Here is a 14,972-nt window from a genome sequence, read left to right on the forward strand (position 1 = left end):
CCCTCCTCCATCACAACTGCTCTTGTCAGAGTTATCAGTGGCCACTCTACTGCCAACACCATAGTACCTCCCCATCCCTGTTTTATTTGATCTGTCAGTAGCACTTTGGCATGGCCAATTTCTCCGTCTTGAGACACTTTCCTCTCTTGACTTCCTGGAGCCACACCCTCATATCTTTCTTCTTTTCTGCATGACCACTTCTCTTCAGACTCTTCTGCTGTTCCCTTCTCATATTCTTGATGTCTAAATATTGCAGAGTTCAAGGTTCACCCTTGGCCCTCTTTTCCTCTCTACCCACAATGACTTCCTTGGTGTTTCAAGTATTCGATGCCATTATGAGGCTGATGATGCTGTGTTTGCATGCTCATCCTCCGATATCCTCACGGTTCATTGAGCCCCTCCTTCAGTGGCTCACATTTCATATCACCAACAAGTGTTCCCACACCATTACTCTGTATTCTCTTACTCTTCTTTTCTTAATGCTTTGCTTTTTTTAGTACTTTTCTTTATATGTCATGCACTTATTTGTGTATTGAAAGCCTTTTGAGGGAAATTACCACTTGGTAGAGTGCCTTGTGCCTAGAAAGTGACCAATAAATGTTTGTTAAATAAAAGCACGACTTCAGGAGTTGCCATTGTGGCTCAGCAGGTTAAGAACCTGACACTGTCTCTTGGAGGATGCGGGTTCAATCCCTGGCCTTGCTCAGTGGGTTAAGGATCTGGCATTGCTGCAAGCTGTGGCATAGGTCACAGATGTGGCTTGGATCCAGTGTTGCCATGGTTGCGGTCTCTAGCTCTGATTCAACCCCTAGTCTGAGAATTTCCATATGCCATAGGTGCTGCTGTAAAAAGAAAAAAAAAAAAAAGCATGACTTACTCAGTCCTGGCTATCCAGCCCCAGCCATCCTCTTGGAAGGGTTATTACAGTCTAGGAGATGGAATCAGTTTAGGCCATTGTCACACAGCTGGCAATTCAGGCAGGCGGCCTTCCAGAGGCTCCATCCTCCCCAGCAGACTGCAGAAGCGAGAGGGGTACAAAGAGTCTAGTTCACAGGAGTATTTTATGGAATTGATCTTGAGGATGATGAGGAACCACAGGGGTGGAAGTGTCGGGACAGGAGAATGTCATGCCCCAGATAAGTGCCAATTCCGTCACCAGCATGCCCGTCATTGCCCATCTACAGTTCCTGGGTGATCAAATCCTGCCAGCTCAGAGGATGCTTTGGCGCCTTGCTGGAGAGTGTAGGCTAACAGTGTATGTATGCTTTGCCAGCCTCAGACTGGTCTGTGCTGACAACATTTAAGTCAGATTCAGTGAAGAGCTTCACTTCAACTTCACTTGCGGTCTGGTGGAATTGAAAACCTTTCTCGCTGTTTCCGAGCAGCTTGATAGCTGACATAATTCCTAAAGAAGCTTATATGTTAATGCCCAAGAACCATTTACTCCGCTCATGCGCTGATGACCCCGAATGTCACAACTTGAGTGTGATGGTCTAGCAAAATATTAAGCTGTTTAAAGAACCCATTATGTTTCCAGTGATAGTTTTGGAATGAAATAACAGCATTTTTAGCAATGTGGATGCACCTAGAAATTATCATGCTAAGTGAAGTCAGTCAGACAATGAGACACAAACATCAAATGCTATCAATTACATGTGGAATCTGAAACAAGGACACCATGAACTTCTTTGCAGAACAGATACTGACTCACAGACTTTGAAAAACGTATGGTTTCCAAAGGAGACAGTTTGGGGGGGTGGAGGGATGTGCTGGGGGTGTGGGATGGAAATCCTATAAAACTGGATTGTGATGATCATTGTACAACTATAAATGTAATAAATTCATTGAGTAATAAAAAATAAATGATAATTTGAAAAAACAATGATAGTTAGAGAGGACAGGGCTTCCCCCAAAAATCTGATTAAATTAACCTGATTTAATCTGATTAAAAATACCTGTAATTTAAGTATTTGACTTCTTTAAAGTATAGAGCTCAAAGATCCTGGCCCTTGATGTAGCTCCTGCTTGGGGGTTATTTCCATATAGACAATAAATCCATTTGGTGAATAGATGCTAAAATTGACCATGTTTCCATGGCGAAATGAACCGCTATTTTCTGTTTTAAAGGGAACCAACTGTTCACCCTCCGATACTTCCGAAGCCTAGCCCTCCTGTTCCATCTCCTAACCAGCTGAGGCAGGATAATAGGTAAGACGTAGCCCTCCAGAATTTCTTGCAAAATGAAGACGTTCGAGAGAAATGAAAGCAAATGAATTGTGACGTTTTGTGCAAAGCATGGAGATGTCTTGCATGCACATTCACTGAAAAAGTACTTGGAAAGCTTTTCTAATTCTCTTTGACCACACAAATGTGTACATATGTTTGCCTTTGGATACTTATGGCTATTACCTGTCTTGTGGAAATATACCTTCAAGCTAGAGACTGAACAATAATTATGTCCTGAAAGTGTTCATACTCAGGCTTCCTCTAATTTGTGTACTAGGTACCAAAATGTATAGGGAAACTCTGTGTGTGTGTGCGTGTGTGTGTGTATACAAACATATACATACTTGACATATACATACTTGACATATGTTATAGGTCATATAAATAGAAATGATATAGTTTTATTTATATAGCTATAGATTTATATTTACCCCTTGTTAAGATTCCCATTAAGAGCTACACTGTCTAACAAAAGATGTTCTTGAAACTGTCTTACTCTCAAACCTCCTTTATGTTAGAAACACCTTTGGATAGTTCTTCAGTCTTGAGAACTATCTTCAATTGAGGTATTTGTCAGTTATTTCAAAACTAACACAAGTTTTGAAAAATGTTGTCATTCACTTGTCTCCAAATCAAGAAAAAAGTACAGACTTGCTTTTCCACTTTGATTTCCAATGCGCTGTAACTAGTAATTAGAAACAGATTCAGAGATCTGAGGAGTTCCCGCTGTGGCTCAGCGGTAATGAGCACGACTAGTATCCATGAGCATGAGGGTTCAAACCCTGGTCTTGCTCAGTGGGTCAAGATTCCAGCATTGCCGTGAGCCATGGTGGAGGTCGCAGATGCATCTGGGACCCCGCATTGCTGTAGCTGTGGTGTAGGCTGGCAGCTACAGCTCCGAGTTGACTTCTAGCCTGCAAACTTCCATATACTGCAGGTGTGCCCCCCCAAAAAATTAAAGCTCTGAAAATATTCCCATGTGTTCCTGTTATACCATTTAATAATTTCAAATTGTTTTTCAAGACCTACATGGCACATTTCCATTATTATTTAGGGATTTTCAAAATGGTGTCTCAATGAAGACTGAATAGATTAGATTCGCTTGATGGCCTGCCTTTGGTTCTTTTGTGGTTTTACTTTTTGTTGGTGATTTTTTTCAACAACATGTAAGACAACTCTAGCCCTATTCTTCTTTAAGAGGGTAACTTCAGCCAGAAAATGCTGACTGGGAGGCAGAGCTATCTGTATACATTTAGATGGTCAACGGAAGCAGTTAAAAACCCAGGTCTGAATTTCTATTCAGTGAAATTTCATAATATCTTTGAAATTTTGTCCTTAGGAAGAGAGGATAAATTTTTTTTAATGTTAAGAAAATACTCCTTCACTGAATTAATTAAAAATATAGGTCAGATTTATGACTTTTCATTTGTGCAATAGTTATAATTATACTCTTAAAAATAACTTCCCTGGCTTTCTATCTTACTTTATTTTTCTTTTTACTTTGATAGTTTTGGGGCATTAAATCTTAATTTGAATAGTATTTTTAAGGGGCTAAAAAAAATTGGTGTTTGTAACCACCTAAATTCTAATCTAAAACCAGGGACTCTAGAGCAGCGAGCTTGTATAGATTCAAAAGAAGCTAAATTTCATGGGAATTGGTTTAATCCATTTTTACTACTTTAATTTTGTTCTTCCATGAGTGATCTTAAATATAAAATGAGGACAACTTGCATGTTTTAAACCTTGATTACTTTAATCACAGCAAGATGATGTTAATGAAAGAATATGAAAGGGAAGTGTTTCCTGTGTAATTAACACATGTCCTCAGGAGTACAAAAAAATAGTTGAATATAGTTTCTTGAGAACAAGCAAGAATGTCTAAGTAGGTCAATCAGATTCTTAGAAAAAGAGCAGAGGAAAGCCTTATGTCACAAATTGCAGCAGATCCTAACATTGTAACATTTAATTCTACCAACTCAATGCAGTCATTCTCTATGTGGTGTATTAGAAATATGACAGTGTTTCACATCTTATCTGAGCAAGTGTGTTTCCTGATGGTATTCAAGTGGGATAAGTCTTTCAGAAAAAAAAAAAAATCCCTCTGATACATAGCAAAAAAAAAGAAAAAAGAAAAAAACAGATTCCTATTATTTACAGATTGTGTTATTATCTAATAGAGATAAGTATAAAACTGCTTGATAACTGAAAAAGTAAATGAATACGAACATACAGAGATGTTTATTTCAAGTAAACACTTCGATCTTAATACTTTGATCTTAAACATTAGTGTTTTCTTGTTTAAATTTAACTGAGAAGTATTTTCTTACAGACACTATCTTTAACTAAAAATATAGGCAGATATGTCCACCTAAATCAAGTGTATATACAGAAACCAACAGATCTGCTGAAAGAAATATAAGGTACAATGATCTGTATCTATATATCTATCTATGTAATTATAGAAATGATAAAGTATGGTTTATTAGAACACTTAAAATACATAAATTTAATAATAAAATAGATAAAATCAGTTATCCAGCTGACTTGAGTAGTGGGTGATACATAATTTTATATGTACCTACAGAACTTTATTCCTTTCATTTCTGTTCTAAGCATTACATTAAAACAACCAAAACTGTCTGAACATAATAACAAAATAAGACAGGAAAACCCCTTAAGACAGGAAAATGCCTCTTTTTTTTCTTTCTTTTTTTTTTTTGTCTTTTTAGGGCTGCACCCGTGGCATGTGGAGGTTCCCAGGCTAAGGGTCCAATCGGAGCTGTAGCCACAGGCCTACACCACAGCCACAGCAACACCAGATCCGAGCTGCATCTGCGACCTACACCACAGTTCACGACAACACCAGATCCTTAACCCACTGATCGAGGCCAGGGATTGAACCTGCATCCTCATGGATGCTAGTTGGGTCTGTTAACCACTGAGCCACGATGGGAACTCCATGGAAAATGCCTCTTTATTCATAGAACTTGTCTTAAGGTCTTTTATATAGTTAGTGTTGGATACAAATGAACAGGTAGAACTATAGTCATTTGATAGAACTTCTACAAAAGCTTTGCGTAGAATTGACTTCATACTAAGGTGACATTCAGCTCCACCTGCATCGTCAGAAAAAGGCTTACAAATTGTCTGGATGTTTTTGAGCAAGAATCCCCTATGACAGACCTAATGTATGCTGTTGGCTTGCCTTTCCCATCTAGGATATATTTGTTTTGAGTTTCCCTTCCTACCTTCCTTCCTCTCTCCCTCCCTCCTTGCTTCCGTCCTTCACTCCTTCCTCTTCCTCTGAAAAAAAAAAAACCACTATTTTTGAAGTTAGCTCTTAAACAGTGTTATTTTATAGGTATATCAATATGATAAACCATTTTTATTATGGTAAAAAATTTTCCATCTTATAATACCACTATAATCAATTTTTTAGACAAATTTTTTTACTGAAAGCATTTTTACAGTGCAGAATTTACATGCTTTTCATTTTCTTTATTATCTTCCTTAACTCTGAGACATACACCACACAGATACCTTACCTTTGGGGATGGTCATTTTTCCCTCATACCTAGTAACTTAAGGTACAGTTCCGTCTCAGCATTTCCCAACCCGTGTCCCATGTGCCATAAGATGTCCATGCATGTTCTGAGAAAGAAGCGTTTAATGACTAACACATTTAGGAAACACAATGAAACAGAATTCTCTACCATGAACTTTATATATATTCTGAATCTCTGAAAGTCGGTTATGTTTCTCAGATGTATTTGACTATAAAAGTCTTATTTCATGGAACCAAATTAACCTTCTATAAGATATTGTTTATGAAACACAGGTCTTTTGTTGTTGTGGTGGTTGTCTTTTTAGGGCTGCACCTGTGGCATATGGAGGTTCCCAGTCTAGGGGTCAAATTGGAGCTGTAGCCACTAGCCTACACCACAGCCACAGCCACAGCAACGCCAGATCCGAGCCACATCTGCAACCTACACCATAGCTGACAGCAATGCTGGATCCTTAACCCACTGAGCGAGGCCAGGAATCAAACCCTAGTCCTCATGGATGCTAGTTGGGTTTGTTAATCACTGAGCCATGATGGGAACTCCAAAACACAGGTCTTAATTGCACGTAAAGCTATGAGGATTTCCCCAATTATTCCTTTTCATGATCCAGGGAGATCAGTGAGGATTCAAACCCTCTATATGTCAGGTTCTTCCACGTATCCTACAGTTTCAAATGTGCTTGCTTTCTTTTGGAAGCCTAGGAAAACAGATACTTTTACCTCCTATAAGGGACTAATTAATCATCTGAATATGTTGCTTAATGCTCCTTGGATGATAGAAAAATTTCTGAATACATTCTGTGTTTATTTGTGCAGTTAATTGAATTTTCTTTTCTATATCGTTTTTAAAGTATATAACTAGGGAGCAGCCAATAGAAGTCTTTGGAAGATACTGTAGTTATTTCTGTGAACACTAGATGGCAGAGCCAACGCCCAGTTGGACTGACTGGGTGTGTGGGGTGGGGGGCGGGGGGGGGGGTGAGTGTGTGAGTGTCAAAGAGAAAATGGATGCCCTAAGCTTATAGGATAGTCTGTTTTATTACTCAGTTTAAGTCATTAATTCCTGAACAACACATGGACTTCTGCTTTCTTCTCTAAACACAGATAACGTTTTAGCTCCTTCTGAGAGAGCTTTACGGTCATTAACTTGAGTTTATTTTTCATCGTTTGAAGGAGTCAGGACCTCAAGAACATCGTCCAAGTGGCCACTTCACTTCAGAAAACTGACAAGGGGTGAGAGCTCAGAGCTTTTGAACTTGCGTTTTTCTTCTCTTTTTGTTTCAAAAATTCTTAGTCAGTACCTTTCAATGCTCTAAATCTGAAGAAAACTCCAATGCTGTTGGTTACATATACTTTGAAAGAAGAAAGACTCAGTCCCTCTGGATCAGTGTCCCTGAGAAATGGGTGGTACTGACATTCTGGACACTCTGCTTCCTCTTCTGGTGACTAGTGCTCATCCAGTTCACCTCAGTTGTCCATGGTGTTGACCTTGTCCCAGACCCCCAGGCCCTTATTCATGCTACTGGCCGAGACCTCTGTTTATCCATCTCCCCAGCACCCCAATTTAGAATGTCCTAGGCTATTTGCAACTTCCTCCCTACAGGTGCTCCTTCCTGCCTTCTCTTTGTTCTTTCATTCAAGCAAGCTCGCCTTTCTAGAATTTTTTTTTTCTTTAGGACCACATCCACGGCATATGGAGGTTTCCAGGCTAGGGGTCAAATCAGGGCTGTAGCCGCTGGCCTATGCCACAGCCACAGCAATGCCAGATCCGAGCCAATTCTGGGACCTACACCACAGCTCATGGGAACTCCGGATCCTTAACCCACTGATCGAGGCCAGGGATCGAACCTGCATCCTCGTGGATGCCAGTCAGATTCATTTCCTCTCAGCCATGACAGGAACTCCTCTAGAATCATTTCTGATTCTTCATATCTTGTCCTGTCTGTGTCGTATCAGGCACATGTGGATTAAATATATAAAATGCTCAGCACGTCTATATTCCCTCAATCCACTTCAAACCCTCATTGGTTCCATCACAGGTTATCAGAGTGGCCGCCCAGATTGACTTACAGTCCAGCCTCTCCCCCAGCTAGAACATCACTACCCAGCACTGCCTGACTTTTCTTTCTATGATTCTGCTCAAAAAATCACTCCACCTGCCTCCCCATTACCTATGTAATTACTTATAACCTCATTCAAGGCCTTTGTTAACTTGGCTCCAACCTAACACTCCTTAGCTATTTCTGACTTCCCCCTTACATTTACTCTACATGCAGTACCAAATGAAACCACTTCCTTTCTGTTGTTTCCAGAGCCTCTGCATTTATTTATACCATTCCATCCACATGGTGGCCTTTTCTAGCCTCCAGGCCACCACATCAATCCATCCAATGTCAACCCATTTTTGAAGATCCAGGTCAGAGACCACCTCCTCTGTGAACTCTTCCCTGAGTGATCCAGGGAGATGTGACGTCTGCCTCTCTAAGCTTTTAGAGCCCCATTATTCATGTTATATAACAACTAATGATATTGAGTATTGTTTCATGGTATTTACGTAAATGTCTCAATCTTCTTTGTTATCTCTTTAATCACTTAGAGCAGATATTTTGTCTTATTCACCATCTGTCATCTGCAGAGTCTGACACAATGCTTTGTGCAAAGTAGAAGTGTTTATATAGTACATTATTGTACACTAATGATGAACAGTGAGAAACCCTTGAGTACAAATGTTCCATGGTTTAAATCCTGTGCCTCAAAAAATTTTTCCTGGCTTAATGGAATTTAGCAGTGCTAAGAATATTGTTGGGGACTGCAGTCTCCATCCAAAGAACTGAAGAGAAGGAACAGCAGTGATGCTTAGCTCTTCTCTATACACTCATGGACAGACCAGAAGCACTAAACCCAGATGAGGTGGTTGAATGTATCCTGAACATCTCATTTTCATTTCTTCTATTGCCTACATGCCTTGATCTCTAATTTTATCTAGTGTTTTGGTTTGAGGTAATAATTTATTGTTAATAGGGCTTGGAGAGCGTTTGGGGCTGGATAGCTTTTTGGTGGGTGATAGGGCGTGAAAAGTGAATGATTCCAAAGGGTAATTTTAGTTTTCTGTAAATCAAACAAAAACAGTGAGAGCTGCAGTGGGTTTAACTTTCCTGCCCCCTTTCCCTTGCCATGATGCATGAATTCCACAGCCAGATGCCTTCTTCACAGCAAGAAGCTGCTGCTTTGATGGGGGCCAGGGAAATGTCTGTTGCATCCGTAGTCAAGTATTATTACTGCAGCCTGTCTGTAGGGACTAGAACTAGCTTTGTTTATCCAAGACCCTCTTTGTAATCCTCCTTTGGGAAATGGACTGTTATTCCTTTGTTTTGGGGTTTTTTGTTTGTTGCTTTTTAGAGCTGCACCTGCGGCATGCAGAGATTCCCAGGCTAGGGGTCAAATCAGAGCTACAGCTACTGACCTACACCACAGCAACAGCAATATCAGATTTGAGCCTCATCTGTGACACACTCCACAGCTCGTAGCAATGCTGGATCCTTAACCCACTGAGCGAGGCCAGGGATTGAACCCACAGCCTCATGGTTCCTAGTCGGATTTGTTTCCACTGTGCCACAACGGGAACTCCTAGACTGTTATTCCTATCTGTCTAACAGCTCTTCATTTATTGTAAATGTAATGGTGAAACTTAATATCCAAAGGTTTTCATCAATTTAAGGTCATTTTAAAAGCTCTGCTTTGAGATTCAGAATACAATCTCCATTTTGCTTCATTTCCCACAGAGTGTCTTCTCATGATTTACACTAAGTTTCTTGGGAAACTCCAAATCCTGATAATCTCATCATTGTGAATCACACCAGTCAGAAGGGTTTGGAGCTAAAATGTGCAGGATTCTTGGGTTTGCTCTTTCCCATAGGGACACAGAACAGATTCGTAGCCTCAGCATTAGAAAGTAGAATTTCGAACAAAAAACAAAAACCAAAAACCACCAACAATGCAGCATTGTGTCAGGGGGCTGGGTGGTATTTGTCCCACACAGGGTGGATCATTAATCAACTTTTTATCAGGGTCAGCAACTTTTATATGTCAGGGTTTATTGTCAGTCTTTGATCCTACCATTGAATGCATAATGTTACTTGAAAGGATTCCTCTCTGTGATGGCCATTGATGGGATGTGTTTTTAGGATCCCTAAGAGGACTGTCCCAGGAGCTCTTCTGGGCATCCATCGTGCCATGCATCTTCCAAGCACTTAAGTGACTTGGCGACCATACCTCTCTAAGGCTGAGCCAAAGTCTTGGTGCCTCTAAATTCAGTTTAAAAAATAAATATAATAAGCCGTTATTAAATGAAAAGAGTCATGTTGACTGGGAATGTTGACTACAATTGCCGAAATTAATTGAGAGTTGATGGCATGCCAGGCATCATGCTTATCACTTAATATTCATTAATTTATTGGTTCTTTTCTGAGGTGGGTAGAATTAATATTCATATTTTACCAAAAATTGAGGTAGCAAGAGGTTAGTTAACCCAGCCAGTGTCACCAACTGAGAAGCAGCAAATCCTGGATTGGGGGAATCTGAATGTCTAACTAGCGAGTTACTTGGTCTTGTGGGCCTCCTGATCAACACCAGTGATGAGTCAAGAAGAAAGAGGAACATTAAGGAAGTGTGGGAACTATGAGATTCTAGAGCAGGAAGAAGGCAGAACCAAGAATTGTGAACTGGAAAACTAGATGAGGAAGGCAAGAGAAAAGGGGGTGAGGAGAGGTAGACAGAAGGGCCGAGGCCAGGATTGCTGAGGAGAAAATAGGAACAAGAAACCACTGTGTCTGCCTTCTTGGCAGAAAGAGATGAGCTCCCTTGGTTCTAAGGAATATTCCAGAACCCAGGGGTCTAGCTTAAACAGGTGACTCCTGAAAAAGCAGCTGACAGCATCTTTTTGGTTCTCAACTTCAGAAACAGGAGAGCAAATCTAGCTGCCCTGGAAGGAGGGAGAGTAGAATTCAAGAAAGAAGCCACACTTATGGATAAACAATAGCGGCTTTGTTCCAATAGCTGCTTTGTGCCGGCACATTATGCAAAGACAGAATCCACAATTAGTCAATGGACCTGTATTTGTTGACTCAATTAAAACCTATATTAAGCATCTACTGTGTGAAAAACCCTGTATTAAACACGGAAGGGGATCCAATGTAAAATATAGTTCTAAATTTTAAGTGGTGTGCATGTGTGTCTGTGTGTGTCTCTGTGCACACCTGTTTGCGTCGGAGTAAGGACAGTAATGAGAGACAACTGTGTGATTATCTGTGACAAAGTGTGGCAGTGTAAGTACCATAAAACAGATTTTAAAAAAGCTAAAACACTGCAAGTCTTCCCAGAATGCAGGGGCTCTGTTCACTTACTGGACTGAGGAAGATTTCTTGGAGAAAGAAGTATTTGAAGGGAGCTTTGAAAGATAGAGGGGATTTTTTGTAGATGATAAAGGTGGGACGTATGTTGAACTTCAGAGAACCCGGAAGTTGTTTTATGCTGAATCAGCCCCTTGAGTCTGGCCAGGCTTTTATTGATGTGAGACATTTTTTTTTTCCCCTCTCCCCAAAGTGAAGAATTGGATAATCTCATCAAAATGAACAAAAGCTTGAAAAGGTAAGACTCTATTTTTTTTCTCTTTTGTTTTGTTGTTCAATGAATTTATCACATCTGTAGTTGTATAATGATCACCACAATCCAATTTCACAGGATTTCTATCCCATGACCCAAGCACATTCCCTCACCCCCCAAACTGTCTCCTCTGGAGACCATAAGTTTTTCAGTGTCTGGGAATCAGCATCTATTCTGCAAAGAAGTTCAGCCTGTGCTTTTTTCAGATTCCACATGTCAGTGAGAGCATTTGATGTTGGTGTCTCATTGTATGACTGACCTCACTTAGCATGCTAATTTCTAGGTCCATCCATGTTGCTAAAAATGCCATTATTTCTTTCCTTTTAACGGCTGAGTAATATTCCATTGTGTACATGCACCACATCTTCTTGATCCACTCCTCAGTCGATGGACGTTTAGGTTGTTTCCATGTCTTGGCCATTGCAAATTGTGCTGCAATGAACATCGGAGTACATATGTTGTTGCGAGTCATGGTTTTGTCTGGATAGATGCCCAGGAGTGGGATTGCTGGATCAAATGGTAGTTCTATTTTGAGTTTTCTGAGGAATCTCCATACTGTTTTCCACAGTGGTTGCACCAATTTATAATCCCACCAACATCTCTTTTTTCTTTATTACTGAATTTTCTTTGATACTTTTCAGCATTTGAACACAAGAAACACATGCTTTACTAGTCAAAGGTGTCCTACAAATCTTGAATAAATTATCAAGCTTATAGAAATCATCACTGTCCTACAAATCTTGAATAAATTATCAAGCTTATAGAAATCATCACTGTGTTATTATTATGAATGGTTGTTACAACCTAAAGATACTAAGATTAAAGTATCTTTGATTTCTGTTCTCCATTGTTTAGTAAGGCAGTTATAAAAAATAACCACATTCCTCTTTCTGAACTATTAGCATATTAGTATGTAAACAATTTGCTTTGGTCACTGAATGATTTTGGCTTAGCCATGATGAAAACCACTCGTTTCGGAAAGTTGCATGGTGGCTCAGCAGGTTAAGGATCTGGCATTGTCACTGCTGTGGCTCAGGTCATTGCTGTGGTGTGGGTAAAATCTCTGGGCCCAGAACTTCTGCATGCTGTGGGTAGGGCCACGTAGTAAATAAATGAATGAATAGAGTTTTTTTTAAAAAAAAAATTTTCTTATACTAATACTGATACTTCTTTCTCAGACTATCTTCTTATTTTGAATCATTGGTAATTGCATAATTTAAAAATCATATTCATCGACATTTGTGTTAGAGGTCCATGCAATTTTAGTTCTCTTTCTGTTACTTGTCACACTAACATACAAAATAGGCAGGGACCAGGAGTTCCCGTCATGGCTCAGTGGTTAATGAATCTGACTAGGAACCATGAGGTTGCAGGTTCGATCCCTGGCCTTGCTCAGTGGGTTAAGGATCCGGTGTTGCCGTGAGCTGTGGTATAGGTTGCAGACGCAGCTTGGATCCCATATTGCTGTGGCTGTGGCATTAGGTTGGCAGCAACGGCTCCGATTGGACCCCTAGCCTGGGAACCTCCATATGCCTTGGAAGCAGCCCTAGAAATGGCAAAAAGACAAAAAAAAAAAAAAAAAAAAAAATAGGCAGGGACCAGACCAGAGTGAAGGAGAAAGAAAGCCAATGTCAAATGAGTTTCTTGATCTACGGATCGAGAGAGGTGGTTTTTCATAACCTGTTCTGACAATAATGGTCAGCATGACTATCAACAACTGATGGCAATTCGCTGGTTTTCAGCTTTCTTATTTATAAAGAGAAGAGGTAACAGATCAAGAATCAGACTCTATGGCCTGCTGGGCCAGGCAGGTGCCAAGGAATGGAAGAGCTGACTCTGAAACAGGGAGGGAGTGCCCTGTCCTGGGTGCCCAGCTCTTTTCCAGCTCCAGCTGATGTCACCACCTGAGAACTTGAGCCCAGGGTTTCGGGACACTTTCAGCAGATCCCCAAACTTCAGGTTTTTATGTGTCATGGCCTGCTTTGTAAATATTAGCTCTCATTAAAACAAAACACTCAGAGTTCCCCTTGTGGCTCAGCAGTAAAGAACCCATCTAGTATCCTTAAGGACACGGATTCAATCCCTGTCCTCTCTCAGTGAGTTAAGGACCTGGCATTGGGGCAAGCTGCGGCGTAGATCACAGATATGGCTTGGATCCCATGTTGCTGTGGCTGTGGCATAGGCTGGCAGCTGTAGCTCTGATTCCACCCCTAGCCTGGAAATTTCCATATGCTGCAGGTATGGTCCTAAAAAGACCAAAAACAAAAAATACTCCATGAACACAAACAACACATCCCTTGACCTATTAAAAAGCTTATGGGGAGTTCCCGTCATGGCACAGTGGTTAACGAATCCGACTAGGAACCATGAGGTTGCGGGTTCGGTCCCTGCCCTTGATCAGTGGGTTAAGGATCCGGCATTGCCGTGAGCTGTGGTGTAGGTTGCAGACACGGCTCGGATCCCGCGTTGCTGTGGCTCTGGTGTAGGCTGGTGGCTACAGCTCCAATTGGACCCCTAGCCTGGGAACCTCCATATGCCGCGGGAGCGGCCCAAGAAATAGCAAAAAGCCAAAAAGCCAAAAAGCCAAAAAAAAAAAGCTTATGACGCTCCAGTTTGTATCTTTTCTTTTCTCTAATGTCCACTCCAGTTTAAATTTTGAATCTAGGAAAATACCTGTTTTGGAAAATGGTGATTTCAATCAAGAATTATGGCTTATCTTTCCTAACCAGCTTCTATTTCCTGTCTTAGATGGAAACCAATCTATGTTTTTATAAGAGTTAAGTATCTGTCATTTCCACTGTCAAGCTTTTGTATTCAATACATTTACAGAAACCAAGGTCTGGATGGTCTCTTCCGAGCAAATCTTAAGGCAGAGCCAACAGAGAAAAGGTAAGTGCCTCTGCCTCTAACCTGGAAATATTTTCTCTCACATTGCTGGTTTCATTTCTTCAGACATTAGCTGGAAGGGAGTGATATCTTCTGGCATAAAAATGTACTAGCAGATGGGGCTGTGTGCTCTGTTTTGTACATTTAGTTCAGACATAATTGCCCTGAAGGATTTCTGCTCTTCTGTTTGGTAAATGAACAAGTCATGAAAAATTGTTACTGTATCTGACCTTTCAAGATACTACACAATTTTATTTCAATGTGCAGTCTTATGTTTGAATTCTTGTGTGTTTTATAGAGCCAAAAGCCTTGAAAATCTCGTCTTTGTGAATACCCGGACAGACAAAGATGGCAAAGGGTAAGATTTGGCTGAGATTCTTACAGGCTTCCTTGATTGAGTCCTATACCACATACCATTTCCTGAGGGCAGCCTCCTGCAAAGACAGACATCAGATGGGCTGGTGGAACGGCCCTTGATCAGGGTCAGGAGATGCGTGAATGTCGTGGTGCTGGCTCTGTCACCAACATCAATCTGGGTGACCTTGGAGATGTGGCTTGATCCCTGGTGACTTCTGTTTCCTCATTCTACACGATGAAGAGCATGTGCTAGATGAATTCCCTTTTGCATCTAAAAGTG

The 14,972-nt window shown here is 40.7% G+C and overlaps 1 protein-coding gene across 7 annotated transcripts in view; it reads left to right on the forward strand.

The window, feature by feature from the left end:
• SCEL (sciellin) overlaps positions 1–14,972 on the forward strand; it is a 132,577-nt gene that overhangs the window by 56,584 nt on the left and 61,021 nt on the right. For 6 of the 7 annotated variants that reach the window (XM_047756300.1, XM_047756301.1, XM_047756297.1 and 3 more), the window contains exons 10-14: positions 2,128–2,208; positions 6,962–7,021; positions 11,390–11,434; positions 14,279–14,338; positions 14,634–14,693. In XM_047756300.1, the coding sequence (XP_047612256.1) occupies positions 2,128–2,208; positions 6,962–7,021; positions 11,390–11,434; positions 14,279–14,338; positions 14,634–14,693 (306 nt within the window). The remainder of the gene's footprint in view (positions 1–2,127; positions 2,209–6,961; positions 7,022–11,389; positions 11,435–14,278; positions 14,339–14,633; positions 14,694–14,972) is intronic. The other variant, XM_047756299.1, reaches the window with a different exon arrangement.

The sequence above is a fragment of the Phacochoerus africanus genome, chromosome 13, assembly GCF_016906955.1.
Source record: "Phacochoerus africanus isolate WHEZ1 chromosome 13, ROS_Pafr_v1, whole genome shotgun sequence".
NCBI classification, from domain to species: Eukaryota; Metazoa; Chordata; class Mammalia; order Artiodactyla; family Suidae; genus Phacochoerus; species Phacochoerus africanus.